Here is a 26,195-nt window from a genome sequence, read left to right as displayed (position 1 = left end):
CCAGCCAGGGTCACCGACAGGGGAGACCGGTGGTTTACAACTCTCACGCCAAGCTTGTTCTCCCCATGTAGCACCTACTCCGTCACCGTCTCCTGCTTTCTCCAGCCTAGGGGAGAGGAGCAGTAGATGTCTACAGCAATGGGGGGAAAAAAAAAGGCAAAGCAAAGTGAGGCTCAGATGGAGGCTTGTCCCCCCTGCGGAAACCCAAGCGTTCCCCGCTAGCAGGAGCAGCGTCCTCCCAGTCTTAATGGCAGAGGGAATACGAAGAAGTCAGTTTCTCCTGGTGCTGGATAGCCTCACAAACCGGAGCTCTCAGGGGACATACGCGCGTACGCTGCACTGATGCAGTTCTAAGCCTGCTGGAAATGTTTTGCATTCAAACATACGGCATTTGATGTTGACCAAAGCCCCCGGGACACTAACCTTGTAGCTGGCCCAGCAGGCCAAGTACCAGCAGAAGGTCCTGCTTGCAGAGCCGACTCACTGCGGCCGCGTGCATGGGTCGGCGGGGCAGGCGGAGCGGGATTAAAACGTAGCTCCTTAGGAATTAGGGGGAGGGAGGGAAAGGATTGCCACCTCAAATTAAATATTGCAGTAAATGACAACTAGAACCTTTTACAGGAAAACCTTTGGTATTGAGCAGGTTTTTATTTCTTTCCTGCTAGTGAGTTGTGGATGCAATGGTCTGGACGCACCCAGAGCACAAGCGTCGGGTGTCTGTGCTGGATGCTTCAAGGATCTTCCTTACCCCCTGCCCCCTTGTCCCCCCCACCCTTCCTGCAGAGGTTCAGTTGTAATTAACCTAAGCAAGCTAACAACTCTAACACTCCCACTCCGCTCTTGTTTTGCAGATTATATGAAAGAATCTGTGTGCAGCTCCAGCACTTGTTCTCTGAACAGCAGCGAAAACCCATATGCCACCATTAAAGACCCCCCCATTTTAACATGCAAACACTCCGAGAGCAGCTACGTGGAAATGAAATCGCCTGGTCACAGGGAGTCCCCATATTCAGAAATGCCAACTTCATCGACAGCCAATAAAAACATCTACGAAGTTGGTAAGCAGGGCAGGCGGCAGAAGGTCTATTCCAACAGTTGGTGTTTTTATTGTAGATGCTCCTTTTTTTTTTTCCCTTTCCCGACACAAGTAGCATGGACTTGGCACGGTGCGGGGAGGCGCTGGCCGGGGGGAGAAGGCCTCTGCATTGGCGTGTTGATTTGGGGAGCTATGTCCCGGGGGGGGCCCTGTGCTACGGTGGTGGATGTGAGCGTGGTACAGCGCTGAATTGCTCCTCCAGCCCCGGCGGAGGCAGGCTGCAGTCCCCTCTTTATGCTCTTGTTTTAAACTGCTGCAAAGTCCAGCTGCAAAATTTTGAAACCGCAGAAGTGTTGGTCTTTTGAAGACATTATCTGCAGGGCTTTTGGAACTACCTGCTCTTGGATCCGTCCGGTGTTTTTCTCCCTGGTCTGCCCCATGCGCTGCCTCATGTGCTGCCAGTAAAGCTGCGAGGGGAAGAGATGGTTTGGGAAGTTGATGTTCTGTGCTTGTGACAAAATACATGAGTAGAATAACTAGTTTTGGGAGTGCTGCTAGTTACTGTAACCCAGTTTTCCTTGCTTCCCCAGAGCCCACTGTCAGCGTGGTCCAAGACGTCCGCGGTCGGAGTGCCAGTTACCTCCAAAATCCATACGACCTGCCTAGGAACAGTCACATTCCTAGTCACTACGACCTCCTCCCCGTACGGCACAGCCCGACGCACGGGCCATCTTGGGACAAGCAGTCTTAAAGGGATGAACTTCACTGGTGCACTGTGCTGCAAATACAAACTTTGAGGAAGCAAAAGAGAAGACAATCCTTTTCTGCGCTGCAGGATGCTGACGGGACTTCAGACTGTCTTACGCAAGGACCTAACGTAACACAACATCAGCTTGGGCCAACTGCTGCTGCATGATGTTATTTATAAAGACATTTTTATATGGGTAACGGGAACTAACAAGAACCTCCTCCACACGTGACTGGAGTACGTCACTCCAGAAAGCGTCTACATGCTCCAGGCAAAAACTCTCCGTGACGTGTATTCTAACCCTGGCTTTGCTGTAAAATAAAACACAAAACCATGCTAAGTAGAAGGACTTATAGATGTACATTTCTACCAACTGCATCAAGAAACTTTTTACTGTTAGGAACAAGGTGACTAGGAATACGCTGGAATATATTTTACATCTTTGTCATGGAAATGGACGTTTTTCTGAACGGAAGCAGGGAAACTTGTCATTTCACTGTCTGGAAACCTCATTTACTGCCATCACCATGTGCAACCTGTGCAGATCATGCTTGGTAATTGGCACTGATATGTTCATCTTTATATTCAGTACCAGGGTATTTGAGTAGAGGAATATTAACACAGACATGTTCTGTGCAGTTTTTAAAATGCAACATCTTGGCAAATGTCCACTGATCTTTGCTAATGACTTGAGTTTCAACAGTGAGTCTCACACCCAGCTTACTCCACTTTTAACGAGATATAAAATACTTTGATTGGCACAGATAGGCTTTATTTTTCCTTATACAGCTTCCATTTTATTAGATAAATCTGCCAGATTTGTCAGGCAGTGTAAACTGATGCACCTTCGTGTACTTCCCGGGGACGCTGCAGGTTTGCACAGACTAACTCTGGTTTGGTTTCCTTTGCTAAAGCTAAGACATGTCGGCTTCTCTAGACCATCTTTACAAACCACCTCATCATGATTCACTTAGCAGCATGCCATTTATGACACCCTTTGATTTGATGTGCATTACCATGTAGTGCAACTTTATCCGTTGATGATTCTACCTGAAATGTCATTAAATTCAGCTGAAACTGGGTTTTCTTTTTCAGCAGCTCTTTGTGAAGTAATTATCAAGGGGTTGGCCCATGGTAAAGTTTTGGACTAAGCCACTATGATTTTTTTTTTTTTTTTTTTGGTAATCTTTATTGACCTAGAAAGTAGAATACTTGCTGTTAAGCAGTTCCTTGTAGATTTTGAGCATGAAATAGTATTGATTCTAAGTATGTAATTTTATTAGGCAAACATTGAAGTAGCAAGTTGATTGCCTCTTAAATATAAAAAAAAAAATCTGTTGCACATTCGCCAGTCTGATGGAAGTAGAAGAGAACGAAACCAGCACCAATCAGTTGCTCAAAGCATGATCACTCACGTAACCTGCTGGTCTAGGGGACTGGTAAGAGGAGCCTTCCAGCTCGGAGGCAGCAGCTTGATCCTGGCTCCAAGTCAGACCAGGCGTCGGATCACTCGGAGCACCCAGACGGGGCCCAGCCCGTGTCCCCGCAGACAGGCTCAGCCCTCGCCTCGGGGATCGAAGGTCCTGGCACGGCGGTACCGAGCCGCTGGCAGCCTGCACAGCACCCCTGGGCGCGCTGCCGCAACACGCTCGCCTCAGGGCGTGGGGAGCCCCGGCGACGCGCTGCTGGAGGAGCCGGGACCCCGCCGGGCGGTCGGGTTGGCTCTGAACCCCCTGTGCAAACCAAGAGTTCTGCAGCGAGACGGCCGAGCTGAGCCCAGAGATCCCCCAGGCTTCCAGAGCAGCAGATCTTCATGTTGCAGGATAATGCATCAGTAGTTACATGAATGCTGCATGTGTGCATGGGGGCAATGACTGATCAGCAATAGTAATTTTATTTTCCAGGAAAGCCTTATTTGAGATGTAAGTAGACAATTATTTTGTAGGGCCAGTAGGCATATATTTTATGCACATGAATAGAAAGACTTACCTCAAAAATACCAAGAGAAAGGCAGTTTGATAAGGAATACTCTTGTTAGAGACCTACCTTGACATCTAGCACAAGCAGTCTCAGCTGCTGGCCTGACCAATGTTTGTGTGTGTGTGTGTTGCTGTAACGCTTGCGATGAGACTCCAGAGAGCAGAGATGTGCTCAGTTTTTTTTTTTTTCAAAGCTGGATTTTCAAACCAAATGCAAGGAGTGCATAGAGCTTAACAGGAAAAACAAACAAACAAAAAAAAAACCAACAAAAAAAGTACCTTCTTGTATATTAGCATCAGCTTAGGAAATAGGCACCAAAATGGCAATACTTTTCTAAGGCAAGACAGATTTGTAATATATTTGTTCACTGTGCAAAGGTATTCTACCTTGTACAAAATAAATTGAATTTCTCTCACTGTGTATTTCTCAAACGTACTCATTTGCAGACTAAAACTTCCAGCCCGTGTTCAGGTCCAAGTTCTCCAGGTGACGGGGCTGGTCACAAAGGCGCTGTCCCCAACGAAAAACCCACGGGCACCAGGCTTCCAAGCCAGAAGTTGCAGGATTTCCCAGAAAACACAATGCTGTAATTCGGACTGTAACGTGGAGTTCATTTCAAGTAAGGCCTAGCTATAAAACAAAACGTAACCGGCTCCGTACGTATCTTTCTCACAATCCCTCAGCAGTTTAACCTCGGCAGGTCTGAGCGAGAGACCCCGGCGATGCACAAACCCAGCCGGACAAGCTCCCGCGCCCCTACAAAGAGCAATCCGGGGCAAGTGCCACCACCAGGTCTCTTTTTGATCTTCACGCAATGCGTTCCAGTGCCCGTGGTGACAGTGCTCTGTGCCACTAGCGGGTTGTAGTGCCTTCAGGTGGGCACTGCAGGATACAGGCCAGCACAGGCACCCAACTGCACCCAGCAGGGATGAGACACGACACGCGGCAGCCGTCGCAGCAGGTTTGATGGCGCTCCCAGGGAGCCTAACCAATAAATCACGAGCAGAGATTTGCAGCAGAAACACCTTCAGAATTAATGACTCCCAGGCAAGGCAGCGGACTGCTACATGCTGAAGCTTTTTCCGTATCTCTGCTTCATATTTCTAAAAATCTTGTTAACTAAAGCCCAGCATGTAATCTTCTTATTTGACAAGCCACACTCAATAAGCTATTTAAGGCTGGAAATTCATCAGGTTTGAACTGATGGAATAAGTAATTCTAGCTTAATAAAAATGTCTTTAAATCAGAACAATTCCATGTCCTTTCTGCTTAAGAGTCAGAACCTCAACTCCCATCAAACACAAGAACCACCGATGCTCGCTGAACAGCTTCATAATTGCCAAGGTTGGGACTTTCAAATATGTAAATGATAGCAAAAGCTTTTGGCAAGTAAAGCCAATTTTGCAGCATTAGACAGAGTTCCCAGAAACTCGGAAAGCTCATTTCAGGGCCCAAAAGCAGTATCTGTTATAATCAGTTGTCTCCTATTAGCAGAGAAGAGACATTTCGCTACAGAAGTAATGCCAATTACGGAAGAGAATGATTAATCAGCAGCTGAACGGGAACAATACCCCGTTGGGTCAGCGTTCAGACGGAATAACGTCTTGCATTGTCTCTCCCAAAGCACGTTGTGAAGTACCTGCTTGTCCCAGGAGTGCCGCCCAGGCCGGGGCCCGCCGGATCCGCTGCCACAGCACTGCGGTGCTTAGTCAGGAGAAAGCAGCACAAAACCATAGAACACAAGGCAAAGGCTTTAATAGGTAAGAAGTTACATCTCTGTACATACACCAGTTGATTTTGCTTTAGAAGTCGATAGCTTACGCAGGCTTTACAAACTATTGCATGAAAATTTCACATTCCATGTTGCAGCAGTTCATAAGTACAAAATCAGATTTTGCACGGCCTTTCTAAGGCCTGTGTTATGATTACTAATTTTAAAGTTCTGGTGGGGGAAAAAAAACAAACATTAGAGTTCTTACTTTGTCTAACAGCACCAGCAGCCACTTCACAGCTGCCCAGGACTTAAACACAGCACTGTTTGTTGCGAGGCGAGGGAAGAAGCACGTGCACACATGCAAACTCTACGTGGGGCAGGGGCGGCCTCGGCCTCCAACAGCGATTTGTGCTCCCACACACTTCCTTGCAGTTGCGTTTGCTGCAGAAGGAAGCGTCTTGCATAAAACCATGCGAAATCCCAACCTGACGCGACAGCTGAGCCGAGCTGCCTGCTTACGTGAATCAGAAAAGGAAGCAAAGCGCAACTCATCCTGCGTTTCCAGTTGACAAATTTAGAACTTGGCTGCCGCGGTGATTTGGTTAATTCCAAAACACGCTCCGGTCTGGCCAGAGGAAGTGCTGCGAGAACAGCTCCCACAGCAAGCGAGGGCCCAGTCTTACACCTCAGACTCTCCTGCGATGCTAAAAGGCCCGAAACTGCCTTTGTCCCCAGAGCCACCAGCGCTGCCCCACGCGCTCTGTGGGTGACTGCGGCCTGCAGCAGGCAGCCAGGAGGCTGCCAGGGCCACCGTGCCCAACGCTCACGGGCAATCTGGCTCCTGTGCACCGCTTCTTCAGCGGGACACCAAAGTGGGATCAAAAAGCTTAAATCATTTGCTGCAGAAGGCAGTAGTTCGCCGTCCCACAGGATCTTCTTACTGGTGGCAACATGGGAAAACAAACAGGTTTGTAAAAGCTATTCAGAGGTTTGACTAGAGCGAACCCACAGACTTTTCAGAGCGTAAAAGCTTGCTGAAGCTGCCAAACTGTCATGGCTATGAACTGCAGCAGCCTCAAAAAGCTGCAGGCCTGGTCTGAGTGAAGTAGGCAACTGTGTTACACGATCCTTTCAGTTCCTTTTCTGGGGGTGCTTCCACTTCAGCGTCTTCTCACAGCCTGTTCCAAGAAGCTTACTAGCTTCCAGTAAGTAAAAACCATCAGGTCAAATCCCAGTTCTCCCAATAAGCGCACCCAACACCATACTGAGTCGTCCCCTGTAATTCTTTATTAGAATCATGGATGAATATATTTTAAATCAATCTAAAAAAATAATGAATCAAGGTACAGTACATGCATAAAATACAAAGTAATTTACAAACAGATCAAAATAGCATCTTCAGAACTAATACTAGGAGGAGAAATGGATTAAAAAAAACAAACCAAGTGACCGACTACAGCAATGCCTTCCGTGTGCCTTACACATCATGAGCACCGCAAGACAGAAAGGTTGGGTACGAAACGCAGCTGGTAGTGCCTACCCAGATTTGGATGTTCCAAGCGGGTCGTATCAGAGTTTGAGAAACATCCCCAACAATCAATTACTTCCCTGTAATTGTATAAATAACTGCAGGCATTTATACAACAAACAGTTCTTTTAAATACTGTAGAAATTCAGTGCCTATAGCCCCCAAAGCTCAATATTAATGACGTGTTTGGGAATAGCACATACTGAGTGATATGCAGTGAGTGCAGTGACAGAAGGCACAGTTCATGTATCCCTGAACAAGCTAATTGAACAGATGATTTGTACTGAGCGACAGACCCCAGAAGGAACGCATCCAGTAAGAAAACTACTCCAGGTGTTTTTGTTAAAGAACATATACCAAACCACTGGAATAATTTAAAAATACCAGATGAAACAGAACTGAAAACTAAGAGCAGGTTGCGGAAGTTATTGATTCATCAACTCAAGCATTTGAATATATTAATATATGTGGCATGTATTAATAAATGTGATATGTAATACGTGACAACACCCTTCAAGCCTGTGTACCATGAAAGAAAAAAGGCATCCTCAAATCCTGATACCACCAGCACTGTGGAGGCCAAGTCTCGGGCAGCACAAAAACGTGCTGCAAGTTCCAGCGCCAGCGTGACCCTTCATCGGTTACGCAGCTCGTGCTTTCGCGTTCTTCACAAGAGGCACCTCAAACGGAGTCCCACCAGCGTCTCCCCGGCCAGCCTCCCAGCAGCCCTGCCTCCCATCACAACCTCCTCTGCAGCAGGTGCCAAACCACAAAAGCTCATTCACAGGTAGCAAGAACCCCACTGCTTGTTCACAAGAAATTCTCTTTTCTCCCCCATAACATTCTCGAAAAAAAATCCTCAACTTGACAATCTGAAGATGTAGCCAAAAAACATTTAACTTACATTAAAATTGCACTTCAGAGCAACGGGCATTTCATCAAGCTTTAGATGCAGTATACAACACCTTGCGACAAGGGAAGATTATCCTGCCCAGAGATATTTTCCTAGTTAACCTGACAGTAATTGTTTTGCGAGGAGCAGAATAACGTCTTCAAGTGCTCACTAAAGGTGTCCGTGCTCTGACTAGCGGGCATCGTGTTGGAAAGAAAAGAGTTCAGTTCCAAACAATTTACTGAACCAAAACCGACAAGTCGGTGTTGGGAAAATACTGCAGCCACATAGAAGCAATAGATTTATAAACACTGAAATCAAAGTGTTTAAGACATGGAGAAATTCCGAAGGAATAAGCAGTAACTAAACACAAGAAAGTAACCACGAGAATTACAAATATATTTAAATCTTGGACCTGGGGAATATACACAGCCTTTTAGGAAAGAATGAACAATTCTATATGTTCTGACAGCACTGCATCTTTGGTTTGTTTTCAGTGGTTGGAGGGACGTGAATGGGAACCACGTTGTTGCTTGGAGACATATCGTTTTCACGTCTGTCGGACATTTGCTTCTGGGAAACAATACGATAGATCTCTGGAAGACAAGAAAGAGCTAGTCATTACATGTACACCAGCAGAACACCGTCAGAAAGTCACATCCGGGGGAAACCAGGCATGAAATATATAAAGATTTCTCATAGTTTTGGAACTACATCGGTCATGCACAGCAGCTTTCACAAGACGTTCAATTGCGATGTTTTCTATATTCAGAAAATAAAAATACATTTTTGCAAAAGAAATGAGTTTAACGACTGTTTTACTTCCCTTGAGGTAACAGTTAGTAAACAGACAGAATTCACAAGGTTTTTTGCTAGGAATCAGAAACTATGTGCCCCATCAATTCCTTCTGATGGTTCTTAAGGCTCCGAGGACAGTGGTCGCATGTTTGCCGACGTATCCACAGACAACAGCGGGATTAAAAAGAACCACTCAAAATTTCTCTCTCTGCGAGGACCGCAAGGGCAATTTCTTCTCTCTCAGCATGCCTATCACGTACAATACCTTGCCTATTGTCCAAGCGGTTTTAAATCTTCAGAAAAGGTTGATTGGGGCCCAAAAAGTGGAGACTCAGCCCCTTAAGCAGCACACAAACCTTTTACAAATTTCACTGTGTTAGTGTAGCTAAACTTCAAAACTACGCAGAAGAAACATGGACTCCAGATGAAGAAATTCCAGCATAAATCGGAGAGCCTGGGTTAAACCCCTGTGCCTTCCCCAGCACGCTGCCAAGTGGGGAACGCTGCACACCTGCACTGAAAGCCTTGCCCAGTTTCCTGGGATTTGTTAGTGGCCGACGGCGTGTGCTGTACATAAACTCAGAGTGGCTACAAAAGCATTACTTCAGCTGCACAGAAGAAAGAGTACGGCATGTGTAGCACTTCACCCCCAGAAAGGAAATAAAGGATACCAAAAATAGAACATGGGGAACTCACTTGCAAGTTTGAGTTTTAAAATCATTAAGGTTTAAAAAAAAAAAAAAGCTTGCTAAACCTCAGTTTCACAAAAAAGTTTGAAAGTGTTTCAGCTTCAGCAAAAAGCCGCCCCTGAAATGCCAACATCACACCTTCGACTTGGCACAACAGAAAAGCATGCTGGCAACAAATACGCCAGCGCTGCCAGGCAGCGGAGCCCCTGAGAGAAGGGAGTTGATGCCCACACCCACTTTGCATGCTCCAGCTCACTGCCCCGCCGTAAGGTTTCAGATAAGGCCGGGGTGCAGAAGACGAGGGTGCCTGCACTTCACTCCTCCCGCAGAGCAAAGCGGGGAAGAGCACAGCTCGCAAACAACTCTGGCGAAACAAAGCAAAGGTCCAAGTTCTTTTGGAGGTCTGAAGTCTCTTACCAGCTGGATAATGACTGTCCAAACACACACCTCGCCTGACCCCAAACCAAGACACGTCTTTTCCACCAGAAATTTGTCATTAGTGAGCAGCCTTTGTTCAGAATTTTAATGAGCTGCTGCGTAGGGCACATCCTGACATCATTTCAGTACTGGAAATTGAGCAACCTTGTGCAGAGAGGTCCTCTTTGCTGCCAAGCGCTGATCACACAGCTAAGTGCCTGCTTTTACGACAATGGGAAGAGATGGCATTGAGGAGCTGAAAAGGGTCCCTGACAAACAAGGCTTGAAAACCTTGCCCTTGACGCAACAAGCCTGCACTGATTTAAGCTGCCAACACAAAGAGAGGGCAAGTGCTCCCCAGGAAGAGTAAGAGCAGAGCTGCACGCATTCATGGGGTTGCTGACAAAAAAAATCTCTCAGGTAGATACTGTGCTGCATCTATGGACTGTACGAGTAACATTAACCTTTGCAAGTGGCGCTTTGAAAGAATCTGCCTGTTGAGCCTCCAAACTGACAGCTCAGACAGGGATGAACTGCTCAGAAAAATGGATTTTACATATGCATTCAGTTACAGATCAAGTCACTGAGGCAACCAAACAAGAGCTGCACATGCAAAAGGATTTTCTGATTTCATCCCTTCTCGAGTTCACTCTTCTTTCCAACAGTCTTACACATAAACAACTTCACAAGCTAAGTGAATCCCACGAAATCAGATCTTTAAAGCCACCCGCAAGCCCATGTGGGAATTTGCAGATAAAGATCAGCTTCGCCCTGTGGCAGGCCGCTCGGCAGCGTTCAGCAGAGCGCCTGTGTGCAGAGCCGGGAGGAGCACAGCTGGAAGAGATCTGCTCTGCATTCTTCAGGACAAGTTTTCTGCTCCACTACCCTGCCCCAGCTCAGGGCAGACAGCCAGTTTACCTCCAAGTGCAGAACGCTGCCTGTTCCCATTCAACAGGAGAAGGCTCTTGCCACCTTCGTTACTGGAAACTCTCTAGTAGCACCTTCAGCAGCAGCAATTCTGTTTTCCAGAGAACTTCCTGAACAAGTTCATACTAGTCCCTAACACAAGCTGTCACACACTTCCTCCACTCCTGTAAGCAAGGACTCACAACAGGGTGCCCTCTGTGGAACACCCTGATCTTACAGCAAAGATCTTCAATAAACACCCCTGAAGCCTTAAAAACAATCTTAACAGCATTGATTTCTCTGCTGATAAAGGGTCTATCCCTTTTGACTCTAGGAACATATTTCCGTGATCCCCACTTCCACGGCCTCCCCAGCAGTCCTGCAAGGACACTTAGCAGCTGTGCCGCCTGAATCAACTCGCAGCAGCCCCAAGTTTGTTGCTCACTGCTGCTTCTCCCTCCTCTGCAGCGCAAACCTTTGTGCAGCCACAGCATACTGCCCTAGATGAAAGCCTAAACGGCTAAAAACTGCCTTTCCCTGCATCAGCTGCACAGTCTTCCACCACACACAGCCGTGCTGGTGTGAAAGGGGAGGTGGGAACAGCTTAAACCTGCTCTCGCTGGGGCAAAATGCCCAGCGGCAAAGCCTGCGCTGAAACTAGCCCGCACGGAGGAATGCCAGGCTAATGAAGACACGTGCTTTTTAATGAAGACGCTACACTTTACGCTCTGCTCAGTAACTGAATGAGACCTTATTAAGAGCACATTCAGCAGAATGCATCACTGCATAATTGGTAACTGTGTGAGACAGGCCTTGCACTGTGAGAGGGCTGGGAAAAAGTGACACTGCTGCCTAGGAGGAGCTTGTCCAGTCCTTGTCTGCTCAGCCTGCACTAGCGTTTCATTCATTTTCAGGTGTACAGAGCTAACAAAAGAGGAAATCCCTAGATTTTCTGATGTTAATGCTCTGTGATGTTGTTTCCTTGGAGATGGGATTCCTTAGAGATGAAACCGCAGCAGAATGCAGTATGGGAACAGAGCACAGAGCCAGGCAGGGAACGGAGGCAGACTCCAGTTTACTTTAGGGATGCTTTATCCTGCTGTGAATTCTCAGAGTGGCTAGGATTATAATACCAGTCTCTCCTATTTGCCAGATGATACAAAGCAGCTTTGTGTGCACAACAATCAGCCCTTGAAGTCTAGACATCTTGCAACAGAAGAATTTGGATAGGGACCATTACTCTAAGCCACAGAAGGAAAAGGTCCCCAAAACCTCATCTGGAATCCACAGGAGGACAGGAAGCCCACGAGATTTAAGATATACGCCCCTCTAAAAGCCCTCTGTAATACAGGGAGAGGGAAGAAAAGCTTTCTCCCCCTTCTTCCACCTGAAACAAGAGCAGATCACGTACTCACTTAGGCTGTGCTAACTATAAAGGATTCCTATTTCCCATGCCCAAAGCCATCTATTCAAAGGGGCTTAATCTGAGAATCTGGGTGTGGATAAGCGTAATACAGACCCTGCTACACCTCCAAGGGAAGTACTCTTACAAGTTTCCAACACTGTCCCAACCAGACCAGCTTCAGTAGGGCTGGAGAAAAAAGGAGTTTTGCTACAGACCTTAGTCACGACACCCTGTTCAGGAGAGATCTAAGGAGCTGTGTGAAAGGCACTGGGAGCAGCCTGGGATGTCTCTGCGGTGCAGTTCCCAGCACTGCAAATACTAGCAGAGCTGGTGCAGCAGCATGCCCTGCCCCATCTTCTGTCAGCCACCTCCGCTCGCAGCCTGTTAGCTTTACCAACTTCCTTCTTCAAAAGGACAGTGAGCATTCCACCCGCAGGCGCTATGCTTGGAGGCAGCCTTGCCAAATACAGACTATCCACGATCCTGCAGGGTCACTCTGAAAACCACATTCCTCAGATGACTGCTCCCCTCTTTCCTTCAAAGCAAATCATTAACAGAAAAAGCCAGCTGTGAAGTGTTATCGAGAAGTTTATTGGCAGAACATTCGTCCTTAGCATGCCAGTCACAGCCGAGATGGAGCCAACCTGCTGCTAATGCATTATTTACTTCATCTTTATCTCCCTGAAACAGGAGCTCCTGTCTGGAGCAAGCCACATGCCCACTAATCAGCAGAAGTGTTTCTTCCAGCACAGCTGAACCAACCCCTCCCGAACAAGGATCCTGTCCACATACCCGAGAGCTCTTTACCCAAAATACTGTCACAGCAACATGCAGGGAACATTGACGTTTGTGGAAAAGCAATAGCCTCAACAATCTGTCAGAGTCCACCGAGGGTGAGTTTTAATCGCTTGTTCTCCCATTACAGACTGCTCTCCCTTACAGAAAAATTAAACCAGAAAAAAAAAAAATCAAACCTCCGCGAATTAGAATCCAAAATAACTTCTGGAATAAAAGGTACTGTTGGAAGCATGCAAGGAGAGATAAAGAAACAGCCTAGCCTGTGCCCAAGAGGTGAACTGCTTCCCCATGGCAACGGCAGGATATCGTCTGAGCGTCACACTGCTCTGTGGAAGTAAGGCAGCAGCCCAGGGCATGCAGGAAACTTTCCACCTCTTCAGCCGTCACTGTTAGAGAACAGAATGGTCCAACAGGAGATGTGGGCAATTAGGTGACCAGTTTATATTGGCTACGACAGCCTGACAGCCACCCCGGGAGGGGATAAACAATGCCTGATATATTTCCAGCTCTGTTTTATTATTAGTGCTGGTGCTGAACAAGTATGAAAGTTAATTAACTAACCTTCATCCGAGAGCCCTGATCCCCTCTGAAAACTGAAACAGCAAGCAGCAAGGCTGTTTGTTCCACATTACACACAGCACATTTGGCCAGAATCTGACCTCAAAGTTCAGTCTAGGTGCTCCTGAGAGGAGAGGGACTACCAAGGACACATGCATAAAGGAAGAAATTTCAGGTTTTAGCAGTTACAAGTAAGCAATAAAAAAAAAAAGTCTTTCTCCTGAAAAATCCATGCCCAAATTCACAAGCATTTTTGACAGGACTGCCTTTAGGTAGGTGAAGAAAACAGGAAATCCAGCAGGCATCCCAGATACTATCGCATTCAGCCACTCCTTAGCCATCCACCCTCTGATGGCATTAGTAGTTAGTCATGGAGGGAGTAAATGTGCAAGCTAACATAACTTTTTGTTGTTGTTGTTAATTTGTGCAACGTTGAATTACAACCAAATGACTACACTGAAGTTAAAAGGGAACCACGTGGTTCGGCTAAAGAGGAAACAAACTCAAGTTCTAGTCCCAGCATTGTATGAAGCAGCGAGATGACAAGCATCCCTACGCACTCTTTATTGACCTAACATGGACACACTTACTTTTTTGCTAGTATACGGACAGGAGCACTACTGCTTAGGAACCCCCTGTAAAAAAACACAATAGAACCAGAACCTATCGGAGGCCTCTTACAACTAAGGACAAGACAAGAAACAGACGGACACAGGCAGGTAACACTCCAGCAGCCTAAAAACTCTCTCCACTGCTAGGGTGTTCATAAAGCATTTCAAACGACTCAAGAAATGCTACAGAATGTATACTTTTATTACAGTAAATAACTTCCTGGCTGCCTCCTCACCTGCATGTTCCAGTATGGCTAACAAGTCCTTTTTGGTGTGGTTTTAAAAGAATGGCTAAATTAGCTGGCAAAGAGAAAAAAAAAATTCAAAACTAACTAGGTGCCAATGTCACAGCAATGAGATCTGATTAACAGAGACACACAGTTTAGAAGTGGGGCCGCTGCTCATACCAAGCACATCACGTAGCCTGGCACATGCTACATTGGGAAGGAGGGAGTTGAAATTTGCAACTGGGAAACATGTTGGACGCACTCAGAGAAAACAAGAGTCACGGCCTGGCGCACCTACCACAGAGAGAAATACCAAAACAGAGGAGTCTCTCAGATGTTTTGAAGACCCAGAGTAGAGATTTAGAGAGGCATTTTCCAAAGCTGGGAATGACAAAAACTCAAAAACCACACACGCCACTGTTCTCCCACTATGCCCTGGCTACAGCTGGCGGGGTACACAACAATACAGAAGTCCCATGACAGCTAGTGATTTCCATGCCAATTTGTGAACTCCTACCCTATCCTTTATAAGCCATGGTTAAGTTCAGGTGCCCCATGTAGCTGTAGTTGAATGTCTCAGAGCCCTAACAAGTTTTGCCTATCTAAAAAGGGGTTTAAACAAAAAGGAAGTACTTTATCCACAGAGCATAAAAAACACAGCACTCTGCCATCACATGTTACAGAGGCCAAAAGTCTAGCTGGGACTATTAAATGCAATGACAGTGACTACCCTGCAGCTCAGGAGTCGCTACGTCTCAGACTACCAGTAGTAGTATTGTTCAAAGGAAGGATCTCTACTCTTTCATCCCTTTTCCCTTGGCAACTGCTATGGTCACCATTAAAGATGGAAACAAACTAGACTGACTTCTCTGATAAACAATGGCTGTTTTAACTTGATGCTTGCATGAGACTATTCTCTCCTGTGGGCACTCTCTATAACATACACAAATGGGAAACTGAAACATAAACTAGGCTGACTAGAAACCTAGGGCAGATCAAAGTGAACAAGGATTCATTCCCGAGTTCAAGGCTGGCCTTTCAACTGTGACACTTCAAAACTGGACTTCAAATCTTATGGCTGTGAAGAATGATTAAATAACAAAATTTTGAACACTTTATAGGCAAAGAAATGCCTATTTGCATCATATCTGAGCAGCCTTCTGCCCTTCCCCCTTCAAACACAAAGCACTAGATGACTCACCTGTCAGAATAGTCTGGAAAGCTGCTTCCACATTTGTAGAGTCTAAAGCAGACGTCTCGATAAATGACAAACCATTCTTCTCTGTGCAGACAGAAATACTATAATTAGAGGGGTACATCACATATCTGTTTCCCATCTGGAAGAACTTCTGTACCAGATTATATCTGTAGTGTTCCTGATGAGACGCAAGGGTATCAAGTATAAAAAGTTGTGGGTTTTTCCCCCTTACGTGATCTGAGAGCAACACCACCCAACACCAACATTAGAATTTACGCTCATCCCCAAGCACAGAGATCAGTTCAGGGCTGTGTTACTTTCAGCCACATCTTCCTGCATCACTGAAAGTGAGAATTTGTTGCGCTTTCAAAAACCGTGTGAGGAAGCCTCCTGGATTTTCTTTAACCTCATCAAGTTTCCCTACCTCCCACCTACTAATATGTCATGGCAGCTTATTGAACAGGGCTAGCCCTACCAGGGGAATGACACTCCTCCACCTGCAGGCAGGGATCCTCACTGGCCATAAACTCTGCAAATGCAGCTACAGCAAGCCTTAATGTAAGAAACACAGCTACGCTCCTGGATGAAAGAAATTTGGCCTAAAGCAAGGCAAGACTTACAGAAACTAGAATTATTTTTCACAGATCTTAATTATGTAACAAGAGTCAGAAAGCCGGTTTAATGAAAGTCTGTTCAGCCAAGGGCATCTGCATAGGGCTCCAGATCAGTGGGTACAAAGAAGGCAATATACACGGTGCAAAGCTACCACCGCACAAGAAACACAAACCTAAAGCCACAGGCACAGTTTCTGCGAGAGAAGCAATGCATAGGCAAGAGAATAAATCTGATTTAAAATCTTCAAGTGCCCCGGCTGGTTCTTGAAACCACATCAGCATGCATGTTCTACAAGGCTTCCTTTTTGACTGAATTAAAAAGAGGCAAACACCAGTATGTGACACTGAGGAACATCACCAGCAGCACTCTTTTTCCTCCTACCAGCACATTCACGTATCTAAGACCAGGTAAGGCAGATCCCCAGACAGTTAGTATTAGGAAATAATTTTGAGTTCACCAACCTGCAAAAGCTCTGGCCTCATCTGTAGGGACTGCTCTCAGGTGGCGCAAGTCACTCTTGTTTCCCACAAGCATGATTACAATATTGCTGTCGGCATGGTCTCTCAGCTCTTTCAACCATCGCTCTACATTCTCGTAAGTAAGGTGCTTAGCAATGTCATACACCAATAATGCCCCTACAGCTCCGCGATAGTACCTGTTGGTGAAGAGACGTGTTAGAGAACCAGCAAGAAACATCATGATTAAAACTGACAAGTTCCTGTGCAATAATGGGAAATAGCTATTACTAAGACAGCAATACAAAAAAAATACCCAGAAGCAGGCTACGTGGGACCTGAAACAGTGAAGCAGAGCATCCAGACTAGGGTTATGCCACAGGACGACCAGAGCAGCCAGGACAGCTCAGAGTCTAGGGGGTAAGCCAAACCCCATGTTTGTGGGGAGAACCCCGTATCCCAAAATGAAGCTCTGGAATCTGTGGTGAGCTACTGTCACCTTCAACCTCTGATCCACTCCTGAAAAGTCTCCCCCACCCATCACTGTGGGTGCAGTACAGGCACAGCCCATAGTGATAGACTTTAGAATGACTCACTGGACCATAAAAATGTCAACCTGATCTATTCCCTTTACAAAAGGCCACAGCTGGTCTCCTTTCAGACCAGAGAGAGGCACAGTAATGCATTCAAAAAGAAACAGGCTGTGTTCTCCCACCCCACAATTACCTCCAGCTTTACTTAAATCCAGCTTTTGCTATGCCAGTTTTTTCCAATTAAATAAGCACGCAAAGTGAGCAGTCTTTCCTTGCTGCTACAGGAGGGTTTCTGGTCTTAGGTTACCACTAATAAAACCTCCATGAACACTGATGTTACTTTATCAATCGCTTGCATTGAAATGAGTCTCTCAAAGCTCTTGCATTCTAGGCTTGAAATGCCTCCAGTTACATATCGTGAGAGCACCAAGAAGTAAATCAGTTTGTGCAGGGACACACTATATCAAGTTTCTGGGCTGAATGATATTTAAGCTTCCTTCCACCACAGGTTGTGGATATTACACGATAAAATACGAAATCCCTCTGTTTGCAGTTTCTGAGGAATGAGAAGGGCCCAAAATTACCCTTCTCAGCAAAGGCTCTCTTCAGCCATACAAGTTACCACTTACGCTGATGTTATAGCTCGGTATCGCTCCTGCCCTGCTGTGTCCCATATCTGAGCCTTTATTGTCTTCCCATCAACTTGAATGCTTCTTGTTGCAAACTCTACTCCAATGGTGCTTTTGCTTTCCAAGTTAAACTCATTGCGAGTAAATCGAGACAGAAGGTTACTCTTGCCTACTCCAGAGTCTCCAATAAGAACAACTACAAGACAAAAATGACATGAGAATCAGATTCCAGATGTAGATGATACACTGACCATCACCTGCAATAAACATTTATTTTCCAGAATGAAGCATGAAGGAAAATAATGGCAAAACCACCACTCTTGTCATGGGTCTACTGTCCAAGTCTTGATATTTCTAGACAACCAGAGCTGCCACATTCACCAGCATTTTGAACAGAAGTTAGACTCTACTTTTACTTCTTACATTTCAGTCTCCTTTGCCCAACATGGAAGAACATTCCTCCTCCAGGAAGAATATACATGGCTGTCACTGCAAAAGTCGAGGACCATTTGGATTTCACATCCTTGTAACAACACTAGAACTAAAAAAGAAAACAAAAAACCCACACCATGCAACGGAAATCTGTTTTGCTGAAGAAGTCCAAAACGCAGGGCAAGCAGCAGACTCTGCCTTCATTTTACACTCTTCATACCTTTCCAGAAGAGAGGTTCCCCACTGGGGCGGAAAAATTTATGAATGGAAAAAAGAACTAAACCCAAAAAACCACAAGACCACCATCACCCTGATGGACAGTTTAAAATGTTAGCTGAGCCACAGCACACTGCCCTTCTGCAGTCACTCGCTGCTGCTGCAACTCTTGGCCACTTTAGGCCAGAGCCTGAAACCACTCTAAAGTGCTGCTGGGGTATCGCTGGGCCTCAGAATTAGAACCACCATCTACTCCCCCTTCCTCGGCTCAGCTTGACTCATCACAGCACCAGTGCCAAGCAAACTAATTGGAAGGATTCAGCTATGCTTGACAAGAGATTAACAGAAGGTTTAAAGTCCAGTTCCTACAGGAAGAAAAGCGTCACAAGGATTCGTTGCAATATCCTGCAATGCTGAGTTGAAAGGTGCAAGTTTAAGCGTAACTTAAAACTCATTACCAAGATGCAGGCCACTGGATGGAACACATTCACAACCCTGAGTCACACCAACAGGAGCCTCTCGGGATGATCTTATGCCCTTAACGAAGGTAAGGTACCGAACCGGTAATAGAAGGAAATGGAAGAAAAAGAGCACAATAAGATCCTTGAGAAGGCTGATAACTTTTAAGTTCGGCAGTTAATCAAGGCCAGTCCAAGCAAAAGAGTACACGCTCAGGTGACAAAAAAATGTTGTGGCTATGCTTGTTTTGAAAAAAACAGAAATACTTGCTCAGTAACACACATCATTTAACAGTTAAGACACTGCAACACAGTGTTAAAGATTCTGTGTGGTACAACAGAGGAATGAGTGTACCAAACACACTTCAATCACATGAGAAACCCCCCACTGAGTCTGAGTCTAGCAGCGCAAATACTCCCATCTGCTGCTGCACCACACAGCAGCCCTCTGAACACCATCTTCTATTTAAATACTGCAAAACAATTCTGACAAATGGGATTCTCTGACTCTAAGGGCAGAGCAGCACCTTTTAAACACCCTCCATAAAATGAAAATTGCAGCAAATGCCAGCTTCAAACATGGCCTTGTGGAGAATACTTCATCAAAATTAACATCTTTCCAGCTTCCTCTGCCAGCTGACTCAGCACGCAGCCGGCCAAGCTACAGAAGTTGCATAAAGCAGAGTGGCTCTGTTAACCACTTCTGTTTATGAAGATCACAAGTGCAGGTAGGCGGCAAGCGCGTATGCTGAATGCAAATAGGACTCTGCTTTCCTACGTGGCAGGTAAGCACTGTTCAGTGTCAGCTGCCCTGACACAGCTGAACTGCTTTGCTGGCACGGAAGATGCTAAACCGTAATAAACTTAGTGCAGGGGACAGGGCACCTAATTGCATCATCACCACCCGGCAAACTGCCATAGCTTTCCTCTTTCATTGGCAAGTAAGTTCTTCAATACTATTTTGGCAGGTTTAGGCCACATGATGGTGGCCTTGTATTCACTGGGACGTGTTACAAACAAAAAGTTCCTGGGAGGCAAAAGTTGTCAACTCCCTTCACACACCTCAGTCCTGCTATCACCCAGCATTAGCTCTGGCAGCGGCCAAAAACTTCTCTAAACAAGAAAAGCAATCTACATACATAATTTTCTTTTCCCAACAGGATGCATCATACCTGTCAAGTATTCCCCTCAAACATATTTTTGTTGTTCAGTGCATATTTCAAAGCACAGCTTTAAGTCATTTAACAATAGACAGATCATCTTAATTCCTCTGCCAGGTTTTTTTCCTTACCTTGTCTGAATCCCATGCTGCTTATGTTCTGAATGGTTTCCAGCACCAGATTAATATGTCCCAATTAAAAGGGGAAAATATTAGACTTTCCTCCTTGAAGTTAGCTATTTCCTCTACTTAATTGGGCCATTGCAGCTCCTCTTGAACACGGACACAAGAACAGCTTGCAATGTCAGCAGGCGCCTAAGACTCCTCACACTTTCTGCATTTCTGCCAGTCTGAGCAAGTATCACTCTTTGAATACAATTACGAACTGAAACAGCTTTAACAGCCACTCAGATTGTATTATTAATTTTAATTTAGCTTTCCTTATCAAACCACCTCATTTTGATATTTTATAATACGCAGTGTTCCCATGGATTATATTCTTAGCATAGAAATACAGTAGGAATGACCCTGGATGGCTGAGTCCCATTCTAACTATCCCAGGCAAACAGTTTCTGGGAAGGAAACGACGTTATCTAGTTCCATGTTAAAGCTAATTGTTCCTGCACACACACTTTTATCGGGCTTTTCTTCCAGAAACTCACTCCTAATGGTTAGAAATTGCCTTCTAATTTTCAGAAGAAATTAGCTGTCAGCTGATGGTGGTGTTCAGGTGCCAGCATTGTCCATTAGCTTATTAGTTTCTTCTCCCAGTGGTGTTTATGCTGGGGTATTTACAGAAAGCAACCGCATCTTGTCTCAGCTTTGTTCTACTAGCTAAATAAGCCAACTTCTCAAATGTTTCCTTATAAACAGACTGTCCATTTCCCCAAACATCTTCCCTATTTCAATTTCTTTTCCACACAGCGCAAAGAACTGCACACATCATTCTAAGCGAGATCTCCCTGTGACGTATACAGGGATTTTAATATTTCCATCTCTACCAGGCATACCTGGAGCTGGAATTACCTTTTCCTGACCACATCACCTTGATGGCTCAGTCTGCCTGTGATCAGACCTAATTGTTCTAGATTTAAGTTGGCAAACTTTTACTTTAGCAAACTCCTATGAGTCCCCAGGCATAAAACCTTACATCTTGAATCCCACCTCATTTGGAGGACTGCAGTCCTCATTAGCACGCAGCCCTTCCAGTTCTGCACTCCGACTTTCTCTTGTACGACCCAACTTGCATCATCAGCAAATTCCTTTACTACATCAGCACTGGAAGGAGGAAGGTCTAGAGGAAACATTTAAGCAAGTCCAGCCACAAGACCTATTCTTGAAAACCTCCATCAATAACCTTCTTTGGACCAGTACTTCCCTTACAGGAGCAGCACCTTCGAAAGCTTCGCAATCAAGGGAGACTTGTATTGGCACATCCTGAAAGTCAGGAAAGCGATCACCCTGCCCCAAGTGACTGCTACTAGGCAGGTCATTCTTACTGGTTTAGTGATGTGCCAGTTCAATACTTGCAACCATGTGCTTTAAATCAATGCATTTGACTATCTACAGCATTTACCACCCCAAAGGTTTAAGACAAGCATTTGGTGGAGAGAGGAAAAAAAAAAAAAAAGGAAGGAAGAAAAAGAGTATGAAGGCCATGCTACTGTATAAACTTCATTCTGTAATTCCAGTTTTATTTCTGTAGAAGACCAAAATAAGAATTCAATTTCCTAAGTTGCATGAAATGCAATTTAGAGAACTACGTCAAGAAAGGATTATTAATCTTTCACCAACATTCCAGCTCACTCACCCAATTTTTATTTCTGTTAAACCGCTTAGTTGAAATTTTCAGAAAATACTTTAATTATCTCATGAAATATGTTACTGACAACCTAATCAGGTTGAAAATAGAAAGTACAGTATCACTAGCTTGTATTTTCTATGGTAAAAGTTACTACACAAGTCACATATTACACTATTTACAAGCACACCAGTGCTAGGGAATTACGATGTCTAAAAACACGCGTCTCTGCATTGAGCTCTGCTATTAAGAGGCATATCAATAACGAGCCTGCACACATCTTCATGACCCCCAGAAGAACCTGCTGATGAACACCTCTTCCTGCCCACTTCAGTTGGAGTTTAAAGGAAACATGAATAAGATGACCTGATTCTACACCTTGTAGGTAGCTGGTGATAAACCTAACACGATCGTGTCTTATATTAATCTCCCTCCTCACCTGTGCCCCCCTGTTTATTCACCCATTGCCTGTCACAAAGGGAACTGGTGTCTCAAAGGCACTTTGGGGTAGGGGTCGTTCGTTACCTGTACATACTATACGTAACGCAGAGCTGGGCCTCTAAACACCTCTATAGTAAAATGGCTAAGCCGGCAGGTTTATTATAGCACAAAAGTGCCTCCACATCTAACGCAGTGAAGGCAAAGGGCTTGCTACCATTGTAAAAACCAAGAGGTGTCACACAACCACTTTTCCGTACAAATTTCTCTAAACAACACACACAGGAAAAAATGTGTTTTCTAAAACCCAAACCAACAAGTTTGTTCAGTTTCAGAGCATTTCCTCAATATCAAAGGGAAAAGTTGGAGAAATGAACATGATGCAAAGTAGGAAGCAGATAGCTGAAACTGGAGTTTTTCCTAACGATAAGCTGAATGTCACCGCAAGCCAGGTCCACGTTCAGAAATGAGAAGTCTGACCCCAAATCCAGGGTTCCAGATGGTCAAGATGCAGACATAATCCCCTCGAGCTCTGTTCATGGAAAACACAGAAGACATCTTCTACAAGTGAGGGTTACTTTGATAACTACTCATCTACTGCAAGTACATTAATCAAAAAGAGTAAAAAGTTCCTGCATTTAAGCCAGGCTTAATTTATTAAGTAATAAAGTAATATCCTTATATCACCATTATATTTTCCTCCCATTAAAATCAGAGCAAGATTTCTACAAACTAGACTTCACAGGTCTCGTGTTTCCTTAAGTGCAGTGCTGGGAGCAGTAGGCACTGGTCTCAGCTAAACCCAAGAAGTATGGAAGAATACAAAGACATGTGTGGCTGGACAAGAATAATTTACCAGAAATCGTCTTTTTACAAGCTAGGCTTAAGCTTTAGCTATGCTGAAGTGTTGCAACAGAGTCAGGAGAGGGGTATTTTGTAACAGGTCCTGTGATTTTATTGTACAGCAGCATAGGTGGGTTCAGCTTACACCCACCAGCAGAGTCAGACAGATTTTGACATACAGCTGCTGTCAGTGGCTGACAGGACAAAACCAGAGGTCTCACATAAACAGATGCGTGGCAGTTTAACTCAAGAGTAGTAAAAGACAGCTAGACTAGAGAATATTACCCAATGATTTTAAACCAAGTCAAACTCTGAACTCGGTCCCACCAACCTACCATGTCCCTTCAAGTTCATAAACCCAGAAGAACTGTCCTACTGGATTAAGCTTCCTTACAGACCAACACCCAGTCTGACTGTCAAGAACTGATGTCTGAGAAACATTACGTGTAACACAGCAAACAGGCTAATCTTTGTCCTAGCAAGCCCTTGCGTCTTCAAACAAGCAATACCTTCAGACTTGCCATTGTAACCACCACACTGAAATGCCCCAACAGACATTTTTCTTCCTCTATAAATTTGTGCAGTCTTTCAAACCCATTTATAGTATTTATGGCAATGCACCACTCCAAAATTTGCATATACATCTGTGGGACTTTATGTCCTTTTGTTTTCACCTGCTGCTCAATAAAAGAAAGCATTACAGATATCCAGAGAAATTATGACAAACAGTACTTTCCCTATTTGCCCTTATCACTCAGTGTTTTAATTTTGATAAAGTTGTACAACGCTTCGGTATAAGGGATATGAATCCATTAGGTCGCTCTTCTGATTATTTTGATGCCCTTCTCCATCTTTTTAATTCTACAATATCCCTTTCAAAATGGCTATGTCCGTCCTGCCTACATTTCCCCTCAATCCCCAAGATGCTCATGTCTCAGATTCAAACATCGGCTTATTGTTCCCCCTGAGTTCTCATTTCCTTTTCCAAGAGTTTTTACCTACCTCTTGCCTTTTTGACCAGTGCCTGGTAAGGAGACATTCATTTCAGAGACCTACTCGCAATAATTTCAAGATCATTCCAGAGCAGTGACAGCTTGTTTAGAACCACCATCACCTTTGGGAAGTTACAAAAGTTTCCACAATTTGTATTAGTCTGCATTTGTTATGTTATTTCAGCTGCCACATTAATCCCAGTTATGTGACATTGCATCAACTTCCTGCAGTCTGCTTTAGCTTTGCAAAACCTGAATCGCTCATCTTCACAACACCATTTTCACAGCATTCCCTGCACTCCCAACAGCTTCTATAAGCTAGTCTAAACAGAAAAAGCTTTAGGAGGGGCAATCAATTAAATTAGCTTTGAACTTTTCTATATAACTGGATCCCAACTTTATTATTTCCCAATTATATAAGGAAGCAGGTCTAATAAAAGATAGGACCTCTCCCAACAAACTGCATCACTGATATTCCCAGGCCTTCACAGCTAAAACATTAATTACAAGCATACTGACAGAATTGTACGAACAAGTAAAAGCAATGCAACAAGACTGCTTGATGCGATTAAACTAGTGGTCAGCAATGCCCTTGCCAATGCTGCAAGCTGAGAAAGAGGCCCTTCTTGGTACTTCCTGATTTGATTTTAATAGCAGTACAGATGACTGATTTATAGGTAGAAATAATGCCACTTTCACATGGCACTTGGATAAAACAGGCAACAAAAAAAATGTAATTCCTCAAAGTTATTACAGGAGCTTAAGGGTACAGAAAAAAACCACTGATGTTTTCCTTTACCTAAGTTTCATGATGACACGCACTTGGTCTCTCACCATTACAACGTTAACAAGCAATACTCTAAATCCTAAATTCAAATGTACAATACCATATTGCAGTAAACAACTACTTTTTACAATACTTTGCTTGCTTTTGCAGTAGGATTTAAAAAATTGGATTGCCAACTTCAAAACGTCAGCATTTCCGTACGCGTTTCACAGCATGCTTCATGAACCTTTACAGCAGGCTGGTATTTTACTCTGCGGGGAGTGAAAACTGAGTACTTAACTACAGCCTGCAACGTTTTAACCCAACTTGCTGCTGTAGGGCTGACTGGAGGGACATCAGTCCTGGAAAACAAGGTATTCCTGCCCTTCTCTGCTGGGTGCCGCATGAGGTGCCAGGACAGGACGCGAGATCACTGGGTGTGAAACAGCAGTTACATTCACCCCTCGCGAAGGGCTCAGAATACAGAAGGCAGCAAGTAATACTAATTTATTAAATTAGCTGCATCATCTACCAACGCTAAGCATATAACTCGTTCACTTTACAGCCCTATTTAATAGCTCGAAAAGGAAGTAGTCCTTATCAGTCCTGGGCATCCTCACTAATGATCTTTGCTCGCCATCCCAGCAGGCTGGCCGTCGCCTCAGCCTGTTCCCGGAGCAGAAGCCTCGGACAAGAGGCAGACACGCCAGATCACCGCTACGGAAACCTGCCCAAATCTGACACCTTGGGGTGAGGGCGCGACCAGCGCCCGCAGGGCCCCGGGGCAGGCACCGACGCCCAGCACACCCGCGGCGATCCACCTCCTGAACCATCCGAGCAGGGCTTGGCGATGCCCGCGGAAGCGCAGCCCCCGCCTCGCACCGGGCTGCTCGGAGTCCTCCACCAGCCCCCGCCCCGCAGCTCTCCCAGGCCGCCTCCTCAGGGCAGCGGCAACCGGGACCCGCCTGTGGGCCCGGGCACCTCTCCCCATCAACCGAGCCGGGCCCCTTCCCCGGGGCTGTGAGGGAAGCGGCGGCGGGGCGGAGGCCGGCTGAGGCGGCGGTGTGCGGCTCCCCCCCCCCCCCGCCCCCGCCGGAGGGTCGCGCCGTAAGGAAGCCGCTCCCCACCCCTCGCCAAGGCCGGGACCCCCTCCAGAAGGTGACCCCTCCGGTTGCCACGGGGATGAGACGGCGCGGCCGTTACCTTTGAAGAGATAGTCGTACTCGTCGTCGCGGGTGCCCATGGTGGGGGGCGCCGAGGCGCGGCGGAGGCCGAGGACTGGGAGCGGGAGCGGGAGCCGGACCCCTCCCTGCCGCCGCCGCAGCGCTTCCGCCCTCCGCGCTCTGCCCGCCC

At 45.6% G+C, this 26,195-nt stretch overlaps 2 protein-coding genes across 4 annotated transcripts in view; one reads left to right on the top strand and one right to left on the bottom strand.

Annotated features, from left to right (window-relative positions):
- The window catches only part of MEGF11 (multiple EGF like domains 11), a 210,842-nt gene extending 208,053 nt beyond the window's left edge, over positions 1-2,789 (top strand). For all 3 annotated transcript variants that reach the window (XM_050903192.1, XM_050903189.1, XM_050903191.1), the window contains 2 exons: positions 852-1,058; positions 1,627-2,789. In XM_050903192.1, coding sequence (XP_050759149.1) covers positions 852-1,058; positions 1,627-1,787 — 368 coding nt within the window. In that variant the 3' untranslated portion in view covers positions 1,788-2,789. The remainder of the gene's footprint in view (positions 1-851; positions 1,059-1,626) is intronic.
- A 3,954-nt stretch (positions 2,790-6,743) lies between these two features.
- Positions 6,744-26,140, bottom strand: RAB11A (RAB11A, member RAS oncogene family). Its single transcript, XM_050903158.1, has 5 exons — positions 26,046-26,140; positions 17,738-17,933; positions 16,582-16,775; positions 15,509-15,589; positions 6,744-8,494 (listed from the first exon to the last, which is right to left on the bottom strand). Exons 1-5 carry the CDS (start codon positions 26,083-26,085, stop codon positions 8,355-8,357), a joined length of 651 nt encoding a protein of 216 aa, XP_050759115.1. The 5' UTR covers positions 26,086-26,140; the 3' UTR covers positions 6,744-8,354.
- Positions 26,141-26,195: the final 55 nt, after the last annotated feature.

This window comes from Gymnogyps californianus, chromosome 11, assembly GCF_018139145.2.
Source record: "Gymnogyps californianus isolate 813 chromosome 11, ASM1813914v2, whole genome shotgun sequence".
Taxonomy (NCBI): domain Eukaryota; kingdom Metazoa; phylum Chordata; class Aves; order Accipitriformes; family Cathartidae; genus Gymnogyps; species Gymnogyps californianus.
The sequence above is the reverse complement of the archived record's forward strand: the minus strand, read 5'-3'. Positions and strand labels throughout refer to the sequence as shown.